The sequence below is a fragment of the Eucalyptus grandis genome, chromosome 4 (assembly GCF_016545825.1).
Source record: "Eucalyptus grandis isolate ANBG69807.140 chromosome 4, ASM1654582v1, whole genome shotgun sequence".
Lineage (NCBI taxonomy): Eukaryota > Viridiplantae > Streptophyta > Magnoliopsida > Myrtales > Myrtaceae > Eucalyptus > Eucalyptus grandis.
Genome location: NC_052615.1, coordinates 8,545,166 through 8,560,295, shown reverse-complemented (window position 1 = coordinate 8,560,295; position 15,130 = coordinate 8,545,166). Strand labels below are relative to the sequence as shown.

The following is a 15,130-nucleotide window of genomic DNA, read 5'->3' as shown; positions in this document are numbered from 1 at the left end:
TCCGAGGTCGAGTGATTGGCTTTAAACTTTAAAAAAAGACGAAGCCAAACGGAACAATTCTACCTCACAAACAAACTCCACATAATTTCCTTTTTAATTTAATTCAAGACACATGTAAATTTTTAAGTTAATGAAAAGGAAAAAATGCTCGAATATTTTTTTAAGGCATTCATCAATTACAAAAAGATAATGAATTTACTAAAATACCCCTCTAAGAATCGAAGGAGAAGCGAGGAGAACCCTAGGCCTTCTCTTCGTTTCTTGTCCGCCTCTATCCTCTTCTCTTCCTCTCCGTACGTCTGAACTCGGCTTCCTTGCTTCCGCAGCTCCGGCCACTTCCCGCCGTCGCCGTCGCCGTCGCCGTCGGACTCAAGGTCCGTCGCCCTTTCTCTCTCAACCCTCTTCTCGCTGTTCAGCCGCTGAACAGTGGCTCTGTTGTCGTTCTTTTCCTCTTCTTTCAGTTCCGGGAAGCAAGGGCCCGAACCGAAGGCGAAGGAATGACGCGATCCTTGTGGAAGGGCATCTTCGTCGACGCGTTCCTGTCGAAGATCAAGGACCGGAGGGACCTCCTCTCGAACAAGAAGATCTGGTCGCGCCGGTCCTCCATCCTGCCGGAGTTCGTCAACACCACCATGCGGATTTACAACGGGAAGAACTTCGTCCGCTCCAAGATCACCGAGGACAAGGTCGGCCACAAGTTCGGCGAGTTCGCCCTCACCCGGAAGCGGAAGATCCACAGGACGAACACCGGGTCGGCCAAGAAGGGAGGCAAGAAGTAGAGCGTAATTTGGGTATGATCCGATTCCAGTAAAAAACTTGATCTTGAATCGTGCTTTGAGATTCAAATGAGTTGGGGATGAAAAGGGTCGACGGTGAAGCAGATAGAAATCTAGGATGAAATGAGTGGGAAGCGGTAGATGGCAGAGTAACTCCACATCTTGACTCTGTTCTTGATTCCTGCATACAGCTTTTTACAGAGGTTTTTTTTTGGGTTGAGCGTACTTGAATGAAGATTTCTTTGGTCATCTGTTTAATCTACACATGGGATGACCGTACTGTCCCTTTCCATCTGATAAATTCGTATTTTGTTGTGTCTAAATAAGAGCTGAAGCAAAAATTTGCCACGATCAAGGGCTGATGATCACTGTGTATTTTGCATGCTGATGATTGATCTCTGAGCTTTCCTAGACTCATTAGGTTAGTACATTTTGCTCCTTTGGCATTTCTATTTGAGAAGCGTAAGCAGTGCATTGCGATGCAATACACTTCTCCTTGTGTTATACTTTATCTGTAGGTTGGTTTCGTGGGCTTGATGCATTTCTTGAGTTCATCTATGAAATTGGTTGTGTTACTTTCTTGCAAGTTCTTAGACAGTGCATGGACTTTGCAGTAGTCCTGATGTTATTTTGATTAGCATGTCTGCATTTCTTGAGTTCATCTATGAAATTGGTTGTGTTACTTTCTTGCAAGTTCTTAGACAGTGCATGGACTTTGCAGTAGTCCTGATGTTATTTTGATTAGCATGTCTGTTTCTCTTGCTTCCATTTGTTGAGCACGAGAATGAGATTCAAAGTGTTGCTGCATTTGATTTGGACTGAAGTGGGTCTTGCATCTGTGCAAAAAAAGAATGATGGACCTTGTTCATCCGCAAAGACAAGCGCTCCATTCACTGTTTCCGATGTTGCATCATTCGGAATGTTACTTTGCATCATTAGAGTTCTTTTGGGGTCAAAGATCAAATGGCACATCTGCATTGCTGAGCAGACTGCGCTTTCACATGCCTGCCTTCTAACTATGTTGGCATCTGCAGATACAAAATCAAGAAAGCAAAGCTTTAATGTCTTCGATTGTAGCTACATCTTCCCAGCTACGAAGCCTTGCTCCTTCCCACTGATCTCTAAAATCAGCTTCGACTACTGTATTGGATCGGATCTGTCCTTCATTCTTTGTAAGCTGCTGTCTTTGATGGCTAACAGCTTTAGTTACCTCTGGAGATCCAGAAGACACTGGCTTGATTTTCCCATCAACACCAATACCAGAACATACCTCACCAAGAGCACCGTCATACCATCACAATTGACTAGAGTTTCATCTAGTCGGTATCAAAGAGACTTGTTTGTACGGTGTTGTCAGAGCGAAGTCGAAGAGGTTTTATGTCGTTGAAACCATTCCTAGTTTCATCAGCTTCCTGGATCATTCACAGCCCAAACCGTTGTAGATTTTGTCTGCTCATTCTGTCTTTGACAGGCGACTTGTGGAGAGAGTGTGGTCGAGGGCAGTCCTTATTTTTGCATCATTCAGTTGAGCATAATCTCTTGAGTAATTCATCAGAAGTATGGAAGAAGAGTACTTCATCCCTTGCCGACAACAAATGAGGGCTCACGCTCTACTTAGTAGGAAAGAAAATGAAAAAGAAAAGGAAAAAAATACGAAAAATTCGAAAATTTTAAAAATTGTCAACGTCAACACCAATTATAATATATGCTAGCAATTTTTCATGTTAGCAATTTTAATATTAGTCAAAATGACTACATTGACAAATTGTTAAAATATGTACGATTCAATTGAGAATTTTTTTATTAAAAGTAAATAGTAAAATTAAAAGATTTAGAACTAAATTAGTATATGTATAACTTGTATTTTATAATTATTCCAAATATTGAAAGAAAGTCAGCATTAGAATTTAAGTTTCTAAATTTGTCTTACTTTTTATTTTCCTTAATCTTAAGTTACTATGGAACATACCATTATGGCGTTTCTTTTTGTAAAATCCTTATCGATCTTTGGAGTTTTAACGTGATTATAGTCCATATACCAAACTTGAATAATATCATTCGACAATGCTCGACCCCTATCTTAAATCGCATACCCTCCCAGCTTACGTTACTAGCGATTCTAAACTAAGAATGAAGTCCAATGCAAAGAATTGTCAAAGCCCATCAGACATAATGAAAGGAATCTATAAATGGATGGAAAGAAGGTGCAAGGAATCGAACTCGAGAACTTTCACAGCGATATCAATTGGAAATTGAGCATGCAACATTAGAGTAGAGGCTTTGAATAAATTTGATTAACACTTAGAATCCATTTACTTCTCAAAAAACTTTATGTCAAAAAACATTTTCCTCATTTTTCAGTACTTGGCTTGGGTCCTCAATGCTAGTGCCCGAGTTCATAATGGCGCGAAACAATTTTGGCCGTGACATCAAAGCAAAAAAAAAAGAAAAACCAAATTTAAGTAAGTGGAACAAAAATTCATTTGTTGCAACTATAAATGCAACCAATGAAGGAATGGATGTACATAAGTTGATATAGAGGGAGAGTAGTAAGTGTTTAGGAAAATGGGTCTCTCTTAAAGTTATGAACTGACATATCCCTCATTAGGTTCGGCAAAATATCACAAGTGGCACAAACAAATGAAAGGAGGTGAAATGAGGCACCATCCAAACACAGGAAAACAAAGGAAGTGCAACTAAACAAGACTTTATTGAATACATCACCTTCATCATTAAATTAATAAATAAACCAATGAAAAAACATAAGAATTCCCCAATATTTAGCTCTTGTGACACAAAACAATTGCTTTGACCTAGTATTTTTTTAATATGTTTGGGCTTGGGAGCCTCATTGGTCAGGCCCGAGTCCCCTATGCACACCCTTAGGACCTAGCCCCAAAACCCTAGCTCTTGTGAAGTACTGAGAGCTTCAAGTCCCCTATGGGTTCCATAAGTAGAGCTTCGGTTCCATAAGAGAAAAAAATAAATTATTTAACAATCTATAAAAATATTTATGTCATAAAATTTCAATTCGACAGCCTTATCTAAAATTTGACAATATAGCACATGTAACTTTTATACCACACGAATATTGCATGTCTATTTAGGAAATAAATAAAATAAAAGTAAATTATCCTTGTCAGATGATGGAATACTTCCAAGTTCATTTTCAGATTTCAAAAATTCCTTTAAAATATTGCCATTTTTTTAAATGACTTCTTGGAAAATAAATACATTTCAGATATGTCAAATTTTTCACGAAACAAATGCACTCATGATATACTTCATTTCACCTTCTTCAGATTGCCTCATCCATCCATATTACACCAAACAGATCATATAAATCCTCGATTGTGGCCGAACCGTGAAGATTAAATTGCCAACGTGGGCTGACCATCCTTGGGCCTGGATTAGAAAGCACGGACGAGCTTATGACGCCCTTCAATTTAGCCACATTACGTATGGGATCCTATCGTCATAAAAGTTACCTGTAATTTTGTACTTTGATGCCTGCTCGGAATGAGGCTGAGGCGAACGCGACAATAAAGAGTTATAACGATGCCGATCTTTCAACTTTTGCCAACTGTTTGACATCAATCAGGTTGGTAAAGTCGTACCTCTCGCTATCGTGCCTAGGCGCAGGCTGCAACCCTCCCCACCGCTCGCAGAGCACCCTTCCCTCTGCCGCACACGCGCTGTTGATCCCGAACACTGCCCCCCTCGCCCAAATATGCGGTGAGGTCGGCAACCTCGACCGACTCTTTCAAGAGTCCGGCAATGCTCTCTAGTGATTACGATTGTTTTACGCAGGACATCAGCTTGGGACTCACTCTTTATCTTCGAAGGGACTAAACGCCAACGAAAATAATACAAAAAGTTCAGTACAAATGGCAAAAAAAAAAAAAATCCAAGGACATGGGCATTCATTGTTTTCCCCAAAAAGAGATGGCGGTGGCTCACGCGGACACAATTTGACCAAATGGGCCACGGCCCAATCCATTGTCCAGCCCCAGCAAAATCCCATTCTCCAACCTCCTACCAACCCCCCTGGTTGCAAAAAAAAAAAAAAAAAAAAAACCCAAAGAAAAAAGAGAACAAGACAAAAGAACAAATAGTAAACCAAAAAGGAGGAAAATTAAATAAAAAATTAAAAAAAAAAAGGAAAAAGAGAGAAAGAAAGAGAAAATCAAACATACAAAAAAAGCCCTCGTCAAAAAAGGGGCAAAAGGGAATGCCTCGTGGGTGGCAGGCATATCGTGCGTGACCTGACCCCACCCCCACCCAACCCCCTTCTTCCCTCCTCCCCCTCAAAGCCCTCCATTTAATCATTTCCCCAGATCGCCGCAACATGGCGGTCCCCCACCCCCACACGACCCCATCGCCGCGGGGGCACACACCCCCTGCCTCACCGGAATCGAGTGAGCCTGTTCCACGTGAAACTCCACATGATATGATGCGCAACATCGACACGCACGGAATGCTTGCACTCGATATAGTCGAGAAATATATACGATTTTGTATTTGAATATTTAGATAATGAACCATATCTTCATCTGATAGCTTATGTATTTAGAACGGTTAATCTCACATGATATCAGAGCAGGATATCCTTATTTCAAGTATATCCAAACCCCTATTTGTCTCCTCATTTGAATATTTCCATATTTTAGATTAAGACCAAAATCCAACCTAGCTTAGGAGTATTACAATGTTAAAACAATAAACCATTTCTTCATTTGACAACTTAAATTCGTAACAATGAAACTTTTATTGGGAATTGGGACCTCTCGACGGTTTTGAACTTGTGAGAGGAATGCTCGTTTAATCTAATGTTTCACGTAGTACTCACGCAATAGAGTCGCCTTCATCGACAAGTTGCAAGCTGTAACAGACTTGGACATGGCATGTAAGCAAGTCCTTTGCTACGAAATTAATGCAAAGTGTTCACGCCACACAGCGTTGTCGTGTGCTGCTATGAAAAATGAGAATTTTGAAGTTCGAAAGCCAGAATTTATGGAGACACGTATGGAGTGAGCAATATGAACTTGCGAGAGGTCGGAATCTTGACCAATGCTCCTTTAGTCCAGTGTTTCACACAAGCACCGATGTGGGAGTCGCCATCATTGACAAGTCGCAAGTTGTAACGGATTCTGACAGGACAAATCAGGTTTTATGCAGACAAGTGCTCTGCCGCTCCAACCAGTGAAGACGCGGAACCATTCCTTACAAGTAACTCCGCGACAATATCTCAGATGTCTATTCCTAGAGGAAAAGGAATTTAATGCGCTGGTTCCCGCCATGTCGCGTTGGCGTGTCGTGTCAACGGAAGACGAACCAAAATGAAAATGAGAATTTCAAAGTCTGAAAACAAGAATTTATGAAGACGCGTATCGAGCGAGCAACATGAGTGGTCAGCTACGTCGCGTCGGTCGTGCAATGTTTCGGTTGAACATAATTTTCCTATTTTTCAAAGATGGGAATCGCTAGGGTTTTGAATTATAACGCTATTGTAGCTTTATAATTGATCAACAATCGGCCCCCGTGCACGTGGGGCACGTGCGTGGACCGTCGTAGTTTGGGGACAAAGCATCAAAAAGACTAGAACGAAAGGGACCCTTCATCTCATCTGAGTGCCCTACTATTGAGAAATTATATATGAATAAATAAGAGGGGAATTTATTTCAATAATTAGGCTTCGATATTATTGACATTCTTTTTTAATACTATTTCACATTTCTTTATTAAGGGTGCATTTATTTCACGGAAAATAAATAATTCTAAAAATATTTTTTTCAAAAAAATGATCAATTGAATTGCTTACAATAATGAATAAACAGGAAATTATTTTTTTTTCCATGAAAAATATTTATATATAAATTGATATTGATAATAAAAATATTTTTCATTGATTAGTTATTTCAAGTGATATGAGTAATCGTTTTTAGAAAAATATTTTTCGAATAATTTATTTTTTGCGAATTAAACGTGCGCTAAATTAAAGACAATAATCACCTGCCAAAATATCCACACTTAGTACGAGGAAAATAAAGAGATTGGGCATGAATTAGAGTCCCTCTTTTCATCATCTCTTTCATTTTGTAGAAAAAAATAAAGAAATTGTTAAAAAGCCAATTTTTTTCTAAAAAGGGAATTTTTGACCATACAAAAATTTATTGTCTTCTTTAAAGAAAATAATCCCTAAAATATATATGACAACTGAACTTAGTAACAATTCCTTTATTTTTTGGATAGAAGGTGGCTCAGGAAACTTTTACATGCGATATAATTTAGATAACGAAATTTTTGCTAATTTAGTTACAGAGCCCATGTAGTTTTCTTTTTTCCCCTTTTTAGTTCCAATGAGGAGGAGCTCTACTATAGTTAATTTTAAAAATAATTTGTACTTTCAAGGTCAACGTATTCATGAAGTGAAAACCAGAGGGATGGCAAAATTGATAAGGTTTCGTGCTTGTAGACGCAACATTATTTTATTAGCCTACGATAGCTGTGAACAGAGTCGAGGCTTAGATTAAAGTTGATAGCAATGGCATACTTGCCTTTATTATGACGTCATGTCAGAAAATAATTAAAAAGGCAGTGGAAATTTATGTTAGAATCCTTGGGCCAAAAATAGAGCCATTTGGTTCTGCAGAATTAAAAAGAAAAAATAGCATTGATGATTCCTTAACTTTACCTCAACGTGTAACATCATCATTGGAATTAGAATTTGTTTAATGTGATTTACAAACTATTGATAAATGTTCGATCTAGTACTTAGATCATATTGTTCAATTTAAGTCAACGGAATCTGTTGTGGATTCCAATTCATTAGGTTTAAATAATAGATAATAACAAAAAAAGAGTTAGATGTCGATTATGCAAAGTAAGATATCCATCTCAAATGAAGATATAATAATCGATGTCATCAAATAAAGGTAGACATGTTAAACTTTGGTTTCTTTTTTTCCCCTTTTTTTCTAAAGTAGATGGATAGAGAAGATAGATATATTGACTTCATCATCTTCTAGAAACCTAACTTAGTGTATAATACTCAACGTCATTAAATAGCATTCGATTTGTCATTAGAGCAAATGCAAGGGCCACATCGAACATTTATCAACAGTCTGGGAACCATATCAAACAAACTAAAAAATTAGGGGCAATGTTGCACGTTGGACCAAACCAAAATTCAAGGACCACTCATGTCATTTTCCCAATTAAGAAGTAAGGACGGGAGACTAAAAACCACCTCCCGCATGACCCATCAACATTTTTTCTTTGGCATTAAAATTATTGACATTTTACGAATAACCAATTGCACAAAAAAGCGGTGTGAGACAGAAAAAACATTCCATGAGTATTATTACATATTTTGAGAGCATTGCTCGAGTGCATATCAACCATTAGATCTAGGGCTTGGATAAGACCAAAGGAGCCTATTTTGGCAATTCTCAATTCCTAAGTTTCGGAATCAATGATTGTTGGTCTATTTCTCGATTTCAAATGTACATCGAACCACCTGGACTGGACAAATACTTTTATTTATTAGCAAGTTAATGATACTTGATCATATTTTATCACACATTTAGTGTCTTTACATTAAGATTTTCATTGATTAAAAATCTAAAACACTAAAAAAAAAATGAGAGCTTAGATTATACAACAATACGTGTGGTCTTGCATGGAATAAGTAAAAAAGGAAAAATTACACCAATAGATCGGGTGGGCTGGTTCTGGATTCCATAAATTGGGAATCGCCCGGTTTCCGATTCTAGAATAGAAACCAACGTATTCTAAAACTGATCACCTCAATTAGATTTAAGAAACAGAGCACAATTAATGCACAATGGCCTCATCTCCCTCCACCCTTTGTCTTTGCATGGGTACATTGGCCAAACACAGCATATGAGTCACTGCTGAGAAGGAGAGAGAGAGAGAGAGAGGAAAAGAACAAGATGGAAGGTTTGAGTTGGGACAAGATTCTAGCACATAACCAAAAAGAAATGAAACGATGTCAACACAGTTCCAATTTTAAAAAGAGGCCCCAGAAGGAACCGGTTTCAAAGGAGAAGACGTGGAGGGGGCTCTTGAATGCGACCTGCGGTCAAAGTGGGAGACCGGGGGCTTGTCCTCTTCCTCCATCTCATCACCTCCCTCCCTTCTGAATTGACCCGAGAGTAGGAGGAGCAGCAGCAGCAGCAGCAACTTTCCCTATCGCAATCCCACACCACCCACTCGCACCACACCCCCACCACACCCCCTTGGCATCATTCGATCCCCTCTCGACAAACCCCCGTTTTTCAATCATATCGCCCCCAATTTTATCCCCCCGTCGAATTTCCTTCTGTACCCTTTTGTGGAAATGCCTCTGATTTTTGAGAAATTGGTAATGATAAAGTCCGAGGCCGTCGACGATTCGATGCCCGTCCGTGGTCAAGGTAATCTTCGCTTTTTGTCTCGCGGTCAGGTTCAGATCCTAATAGTATTCTTTCTCTAGTGAGCATGCTCGACCGTGGTCAAGGTAATCTCGCTTTTTAGCTCACGTTAAGGTTTAGATCCTAATAGTAGTGCTCTTTCTTTACACTTGGTGGCTTGTTCGCCAACATTGTCCTCGAGCGATAAAAAAGATGGTCCGTCTTGATTTGTGTCAGTAGAATCCCATCTTTGTGGGGAGGCATTGGAATGTCTTTACTCGTTGTTCGTTGCTTTCTGACAAATGGGGTCGCTTCATATGATTGTTTCAGAAATGTTTTTTGTAAGATGTGTAACTGTAATTTTATTAGGAGTCGTTGTACCTTATGTTTCCAGTTAAGCCTTTGCATTCGTCCCTTGTCTAATACTCCTAAATTCAATAGCCATTGCGTAAAGTATGATAATAAACATTAAATCGCAAAAGCATCTTTATTGGGATCGACTTGCTTCTTCTTATGATGCCACCCACAAATAGAACAAATTTTGATGTAGATTCGTTGCGGATTGCCTCCATATATAATGGCTTTAATGCAACTCTAACTTCATGAGATCATTTCGACAAAGAAAAGAAAAAAGAAAAAAGAAAAACTTCACGAGATCATCATTGTATCACGAAACTCGACATGCTGCCCTCTATAACTTCCTCAATCACATCAATGCATAGCGTAACACGTCATGTAATGTTGTTTATATATAATTTACATTTTTTGACAATCAAACTAGTGTTGTATTAACTATAAGGATTAATACTATGAAAAAACCCTACACTAGTACGTTAACAACAAATTAACTCTAAACTAATTTTTTATCACAAAAAAACCCATTACATTTGTAACAAATTCAATTTTCTATAATATTATAAAAATACAAATTGATACATTTGTGATAAATAGGGGATAAAACTTTAAATTGATACACTGTTAACTGTTATGTAATATCCAATTCAGTAATTTTACGATAAAATTTTACTATCGGACGATAAATTCATCCGATTTGAGGCATTTGGTGATCAAAAAATTAATCCATGATAAATTATTATAATTATATCACTATGAGATTTTTTGAAATATTAACTATAACGTTAGAAATAAGAAACAAGTTAGAAGAAAAATAAAGAAAAAAAAAGAAAAAAGAAGTTTACTTTTTAAAGCTTCACGATTAATCAAACGACACGGCTTGTCTTTCCTCATGAGCACCGAGCAGCAGCATCCACGAGGCACGACGAAGCCCCCCTCCCTCTCTCTTCGCTTTTTCCATCCTCCGGAAAGCCGAAGCGAGACACGTGCCGCCCCGTGATTCCGGAACTCCGCGCGGGGAGGGAAGAAAAAAAGAAAAAAAAAAAAAAGCCACCCCGCACCCGCAGTGGCACTCTCGTAATTCCCCCCTTCCCCAGGGGCAGTTTCGCTGCCCTCCTGTTTTTAGTCCCCCCCACCTCCTCCCTTCTCCCCCCCCGAAGCCCAAAAACCTCAGGAAGTCCCGTCGCCGGCCTCTCCAACAGAATCCGCCGCCCCTCCGCCCCTCCGCCGTAGCAAAACAAAAAAAAAGAAAAAAAAAAGAAAAAGAAAAGCCGTCCGCTTTCTCGGGAAAATCCGCGACTTTTCCCGGGAAAATCCCGCCCGCCGAGAGGGGAGCCAGGGGAGCCAGGGGGGGAGATGACGTCGGGGACGAGGACGCCGACGTGGAAGGAGAGGGAGAACAACAAGCGGCGGGAGCGGCGGCGGCGGGCGATCGCGGCGAAGATCTTCGCGGGCCTCCGGATGTACGGCAACTACAAGCTCCCCAAGCACTGCGACAACAACGAGGTCCTCAAGGCCCTCTGCAAGGAGGCCGGCTGGACCGTCGAGGAGGACGGCACCACCTACCGCAAGGTAAAGCCCGCCCGCCGCGGCGGCGCCCTCCGTACCGTCGCTTGCTTTTCGTTCTTCTCTTTAGATCGCGCCCGACGGCGTCGTCGCCGAGTAGTCTTGAGAAGGCTCGAAATGAGAGGTGAAGACAGCAGGTCGCTCGACCGCGACCGCGACTCGCTTCTTCGTTTAGAGCTTTAGATCGCGGTGATGCGCGATTTTGCAGAGGTTGAAAGCTGGAAATGAGAAAGAAGAGAGCATGTCCCAACTCTCTCTCTCTCTCTCTCTCTGTTCGTCCACTTCTTTGCACGGGCTTTCTGCTGTCCTTTCGATGATCGTGACGATGATGATGAGCGGAGCCGCGATCGATCTGCCGATCGAGGCTCCGCCGGTGAGCGTGACCGGCGCGCGGTAATGCATGTGCTTGAAGTTAAATCGGACTTCGTTCGCTTCGTCTAAGTGGTTCTTTCTTTTTTTTTTTTTTTGTGTTCATGGCTTCGTTTAAGTTTATGAACGTAGGATTGCATTCGAATTCGTCGAGAATTGGCGAGAGATTAATCTGGGTTAACTAGATGTGTGCTTGAACGAGGATCGATTTGTGCACGAGACACGAGAGAGTTCCTCTCTCTTTATTAAAGATTCCACACACAAGCTTCTGAAAATTTCTGAATCCGAGAGAGACCCTTTTCGCAGCCTCCGCAGCGAAATCGTTGGCCTCGCGTGACGAGAATGTCCCCCGCCCCTCCTCCTCGATTTCCCCCTAGAGTGAAAATTCGAGGCGCTTTCAGGGGCGTTTCCGTCTCTCCCGGTCTGAAATTCAGGAAACTTTCTCTTCCTTCCACGCGAAATGAAGCTCCTTTAATTAACCCCTTTTTCTTTTTTTCCATTTTTTTTCTCGAAATTTTCCTCGTCTCTTTTTTGGCCGTGTCGTCTTTAATGACGCTGGAGAAACTTTTGCCCTCTTTTCCTGGTGGATTTTCTCGGGTTGGGAGGGCTTCGTTTTCAGAGATTGTTGGTTTGTATCTCTCTCTTTTTGCATTTGCGAATCGCCGTTACCTGCGCCAGACACTGCCTACCGCTGCGAGAGCAGCAGTAGCGTTAGGACCTGACGCAAGACACCCAACAGAACAGACGTCCCATGTAAAAATCAAAGAGGGGTGTTTTGGTCATTGGCCCGAACAGCCAATGAGCGCGAGTAACGTCTAGTTTTTTTTTCCCATTTTCTTATCTCCCAATTTCTCTTTGTCCATCAATGATTATCCGAGATTCCCGGGTTCATCAGGATAGTGAGTGAGAGAGAGAGAGAGAGAGAGAGAGAGAGAGAGTAAAGGGTAGGAAAAGAGAGGGAGGGTAAGGGTGGAGAAAAGCTGCTTTGGGTGGCGATGGTTGAATTTTGGAGGAGAGTTTTTTGGGGGGTCCTCCTCGGATTCCTCTTTCCTTGTGTGAATTAGCAAGGCAGAGAGAAAAGCGTATGAAATGTGTGGGATTAGGGAGGTCTCTTTTGGATTAAGGAAAATGATTATGGGTTATTTTTTTTTTAATTTTTTCTTTTAGGGGGTTTACTTTAATGGCCACCATTTGTCAACCGTTAAAAGATATCGGCTGTTTGACGTTGCTGTGTTTGCTTTAGGAAAAGGTCTCGGGTCCTGGTCCGTGTGGGTCAATTTACAGTTGTGCCCTCGTTGGTTGTTTAGCTGAATTTACACTCGAGCATTGAGATTATTCCCCTCTCTCGTTGCGCTGCTTGCTTTTTCCCATATGATGATATGAATTCCGGTAAAGGAACTTGAGGAACATGATGATGAATTTTAGTTGAAGTGGAAAAGTATGCTTAGACTTTACCAGCCGTAATTATAAGTCATAAAATGGTAGATTAGCTGCCATGAGTACCATCTGCTTTTGAGGCTGATAGGGCATTAGGAAGTCTATTATGGAGTAAGAACTTTGCCAGGTTTCTCCATTACGTGCTTTACCTATGACAGAAGGGAATGTCTCTATGTTCCATTTCTGGATGACTTGCTTGTTACTTGGTTTTCTAAGGTTCTCTGTGAAAGAAGGGGAATGTCTCCCAGCAAGCATGAATTAGAAAATTGCAAAAATTTGATTAAGTCAAGTGATCGTTGTCATGGCATATCTCAAATGAGTCCTATATTTGTAGTTTGGGATTTTAATTTGTCATCCTCAAACCTTGAAATGCACATATTCCGGCAGTACTACTTTAGATGATTGTTTGATGTATCCATTTTAAATGCTGTTGCTCAGGGATGCAGACCTTTGGAACGTATGGACATTATGGGAGGATCAACATCAGCGAGCCCGTGCTCCTCATACCACCCAAGCCCCTGTGCTTCCTACAATCCTAGTCCTGCTTCATCTTCCTTCCCGAGCCCTGCCAGATCACCATACCCTGGCCATCCCCATGGTAATCCTGACGCGGATTCTCTCATTCCGTGGCTGAAGAATCTTTCATCAGGCTCATCCTCAGCCTCATCCAAGCTACCCCATCATCTCTTCATTCCTGGGGGTTCAATTAGTGCTCCAGTTACTCCTCCATTAAGCTCTCCAACTTCCCGAACCCCCCGAGCCAAAAACCACTGGGATCACGTCGCTGCTTCCATGACCTGGACTGGACAGCATAACTCTGTTTTCCCCTCATCCACTCCGCCGAGCCCTGGCCGTCAGGTCTTACCTGATTCGGGATGGCTTACTGGTGGGCCATCTTCTCCCACATTCAGCCTCGTTGCTAGAAATCCTTTCGGGTTTAAGGAGGAAGCTTTTTCTGGTGGAGGGTCTCGGATGTGGACTCCTGGGCAGAGTGGGACGTGTTCTCCAGCAATTGCTGCTGGTGCTGACCTCACGTCAGATATTCCCATGTCGGACAGTATGGCAACTGAGTTTGCATTCGGGAGTAACGCAACAGGCTTGGTGAAGCCCTGGGAGGGCGAGAGGATTCATGAAGATGCTTCTGATGATCTTGAACTCACGCTTGGGAACGCCAGAACCAGGTAGACTCATGAGTTAACTGGTTGGTGGGGGCTAACATCATGCTGTTGAGGTTTGAATTCCCTCTTTGGCCTGATGATATGACGTGGTCAATGCAGATGAAAAGGCAGAGTTCTCTTTGGACTGGCTGGAAGCTTCTATTTTGTGCAAATTTCTACTTTTTCACATGGTTCAAATCATGGTGTCGCAGTAGTCATGCGGGCTGGAAATGCAAGTGTTTAGGAGCAGCTGTTTTTATTCTTTCTTTTTTTTTTCTCCTTTTATTTTCCTTGCAAAAGGACAACTGAAAATTAAGTTATAAATATTTGGGTGGCTTCGCTCCTGAGTTAAGTTAATTCGGTCCACATTTTCTTTCAAATTTGTGCAAGCCGAGAAGCTCAGAATCCTTTTATCTTCCCTTGTTTTCGCTTTGTGCGTGGCTGGCCATTGGGCCGTTGGTTGCAAAGTTCAATCCATATGTGATCTTAAGGGTGCTTACATGTGCCGTGTTGGAGAGATTTCACTTTTGCTGGCTCCTTAGTTGATCAGGCTAAAACTTGTCATTCCAAGATCTCCAAGTACATGGCAATGTTTTTAATTTTGAGCTGTGACTTGTGAGAGCTTCAAACCAGCAGACGCTTCCTGATATGGTTCGCCAGCTTGCTTATCACGACTTTGTTGCTGCTATGGCAAACTGCTCTTGACCTACAAGTGCAGATTCCACACGAGGTGCTAGTCAAATCGGACCGGCCTCCATATGTTCCAGTCCTACGTTAGTCAGGCAGAGACTTGTAGATGAATAAGGCTTCTGGCCATTAGCCATCTGAACAATCGGGCTCTCAATTCCAGATGGAAAATTTGCAGGAGCAAACCGTGTTCCCTCTCGCATTGCCATTGTCTTCGATGAGATGGATTTAACGGGCAACAAACCACAGGTTCTCCGCAACCTCATGCCTCCATTCTCCCTTTGGTTTCTCAGGTCAATCTTCCATCGTACGTTAGGTCAAGACATAAATTTTTGTAGAGTTCATTTCTTGGACGCCTAGTCTTGGTCTG

At 41.5% G+C, this 15,130-nt stretch overlaps 2 protein-coding genes across 3 annotated transcripts; both read left to right on the top strand.

Annotated features, from left to right (window-relative positions):
• Nucleotides 1–213: 213 nt before the first annotated feature.
• LOC108958915 (ribosomal protein S19, mitochondrial) lies at nucleotides 214–1,204 on the top strand. Its single transcript, XM_018871788.2, has 2 exons — nucleotides 214–374; nucleotides 462–1,204. The coding sequence occupies exon 2, from the start codon at nucleotides 498–500 to the stop codon at nucleotides 777–779; it is 282 nt and encodes a 93-aa protein (XP_018727333.1). The 5' UTR covers nucleotides 214–374; nucleotides 462–497; the 3' UTR covers nucleotides 780–1,204.
• A 9,480-nt stretch (nucleotides 1,205–10,684) lies between these two features.
• LOC104440868 (BES1/BZR1 homolog protein 4) lies at nucleotides 10,685–14,568 on the top strand. Of its 2 annotated transcripts, XM_010053856.3 has the most exons (3): nucleotides 10,685–11,116; nucleotides 13,355–14,097; nucleotides 14,194–14,453. In XM_010053856.3, exons 1-3 carry the CDS (start codon nucleotides 10,901–10,903, stop codon nucleotides 14,195–14,197), a joined length of 963 nt encoding a protein of 320 aa, XP_010052158.1. In that variant the 5' UTR covers nucleotides 10,685–10,900; the 3' UTR covers nucleotides 14,198–14,453. The 2 variants fall into 2 exon arrangements, with proteins under 2 accessions (XP_010052158.1, XP_010052157.1); XM_010053855.3 differs by having other exon boundaries at nucleotides 13,355–14,568.
• Nucleotides 14,569–15,130: the final 562 nt, after the last annotated feature.

Excerpts from the sequence above, each read along its gene's own strand:
- LOC108958915 (XM_018871788.2), top strand. The coding sequence starts at position 498 with ATGACGCGATCCTTGTGGAAGGGCATCTTCGTCGACGCGTTCCTGTCG.
- LOC104440868 (XM_010053855.3), top strand. The coding sequence starts at position 10,901 with ATGACGTCGGGGACGAGGACGCCGACGTGGAAGGAGAGGGAGAACAAC. Across the intron at positions 11,117-13,354 it reads ACGGCACCACCTACCGCAAG|GGATGCAGACCTTTGGAACG; the intron begins GTAAAGCCCGCC and ends GCTGTTGCTCAG.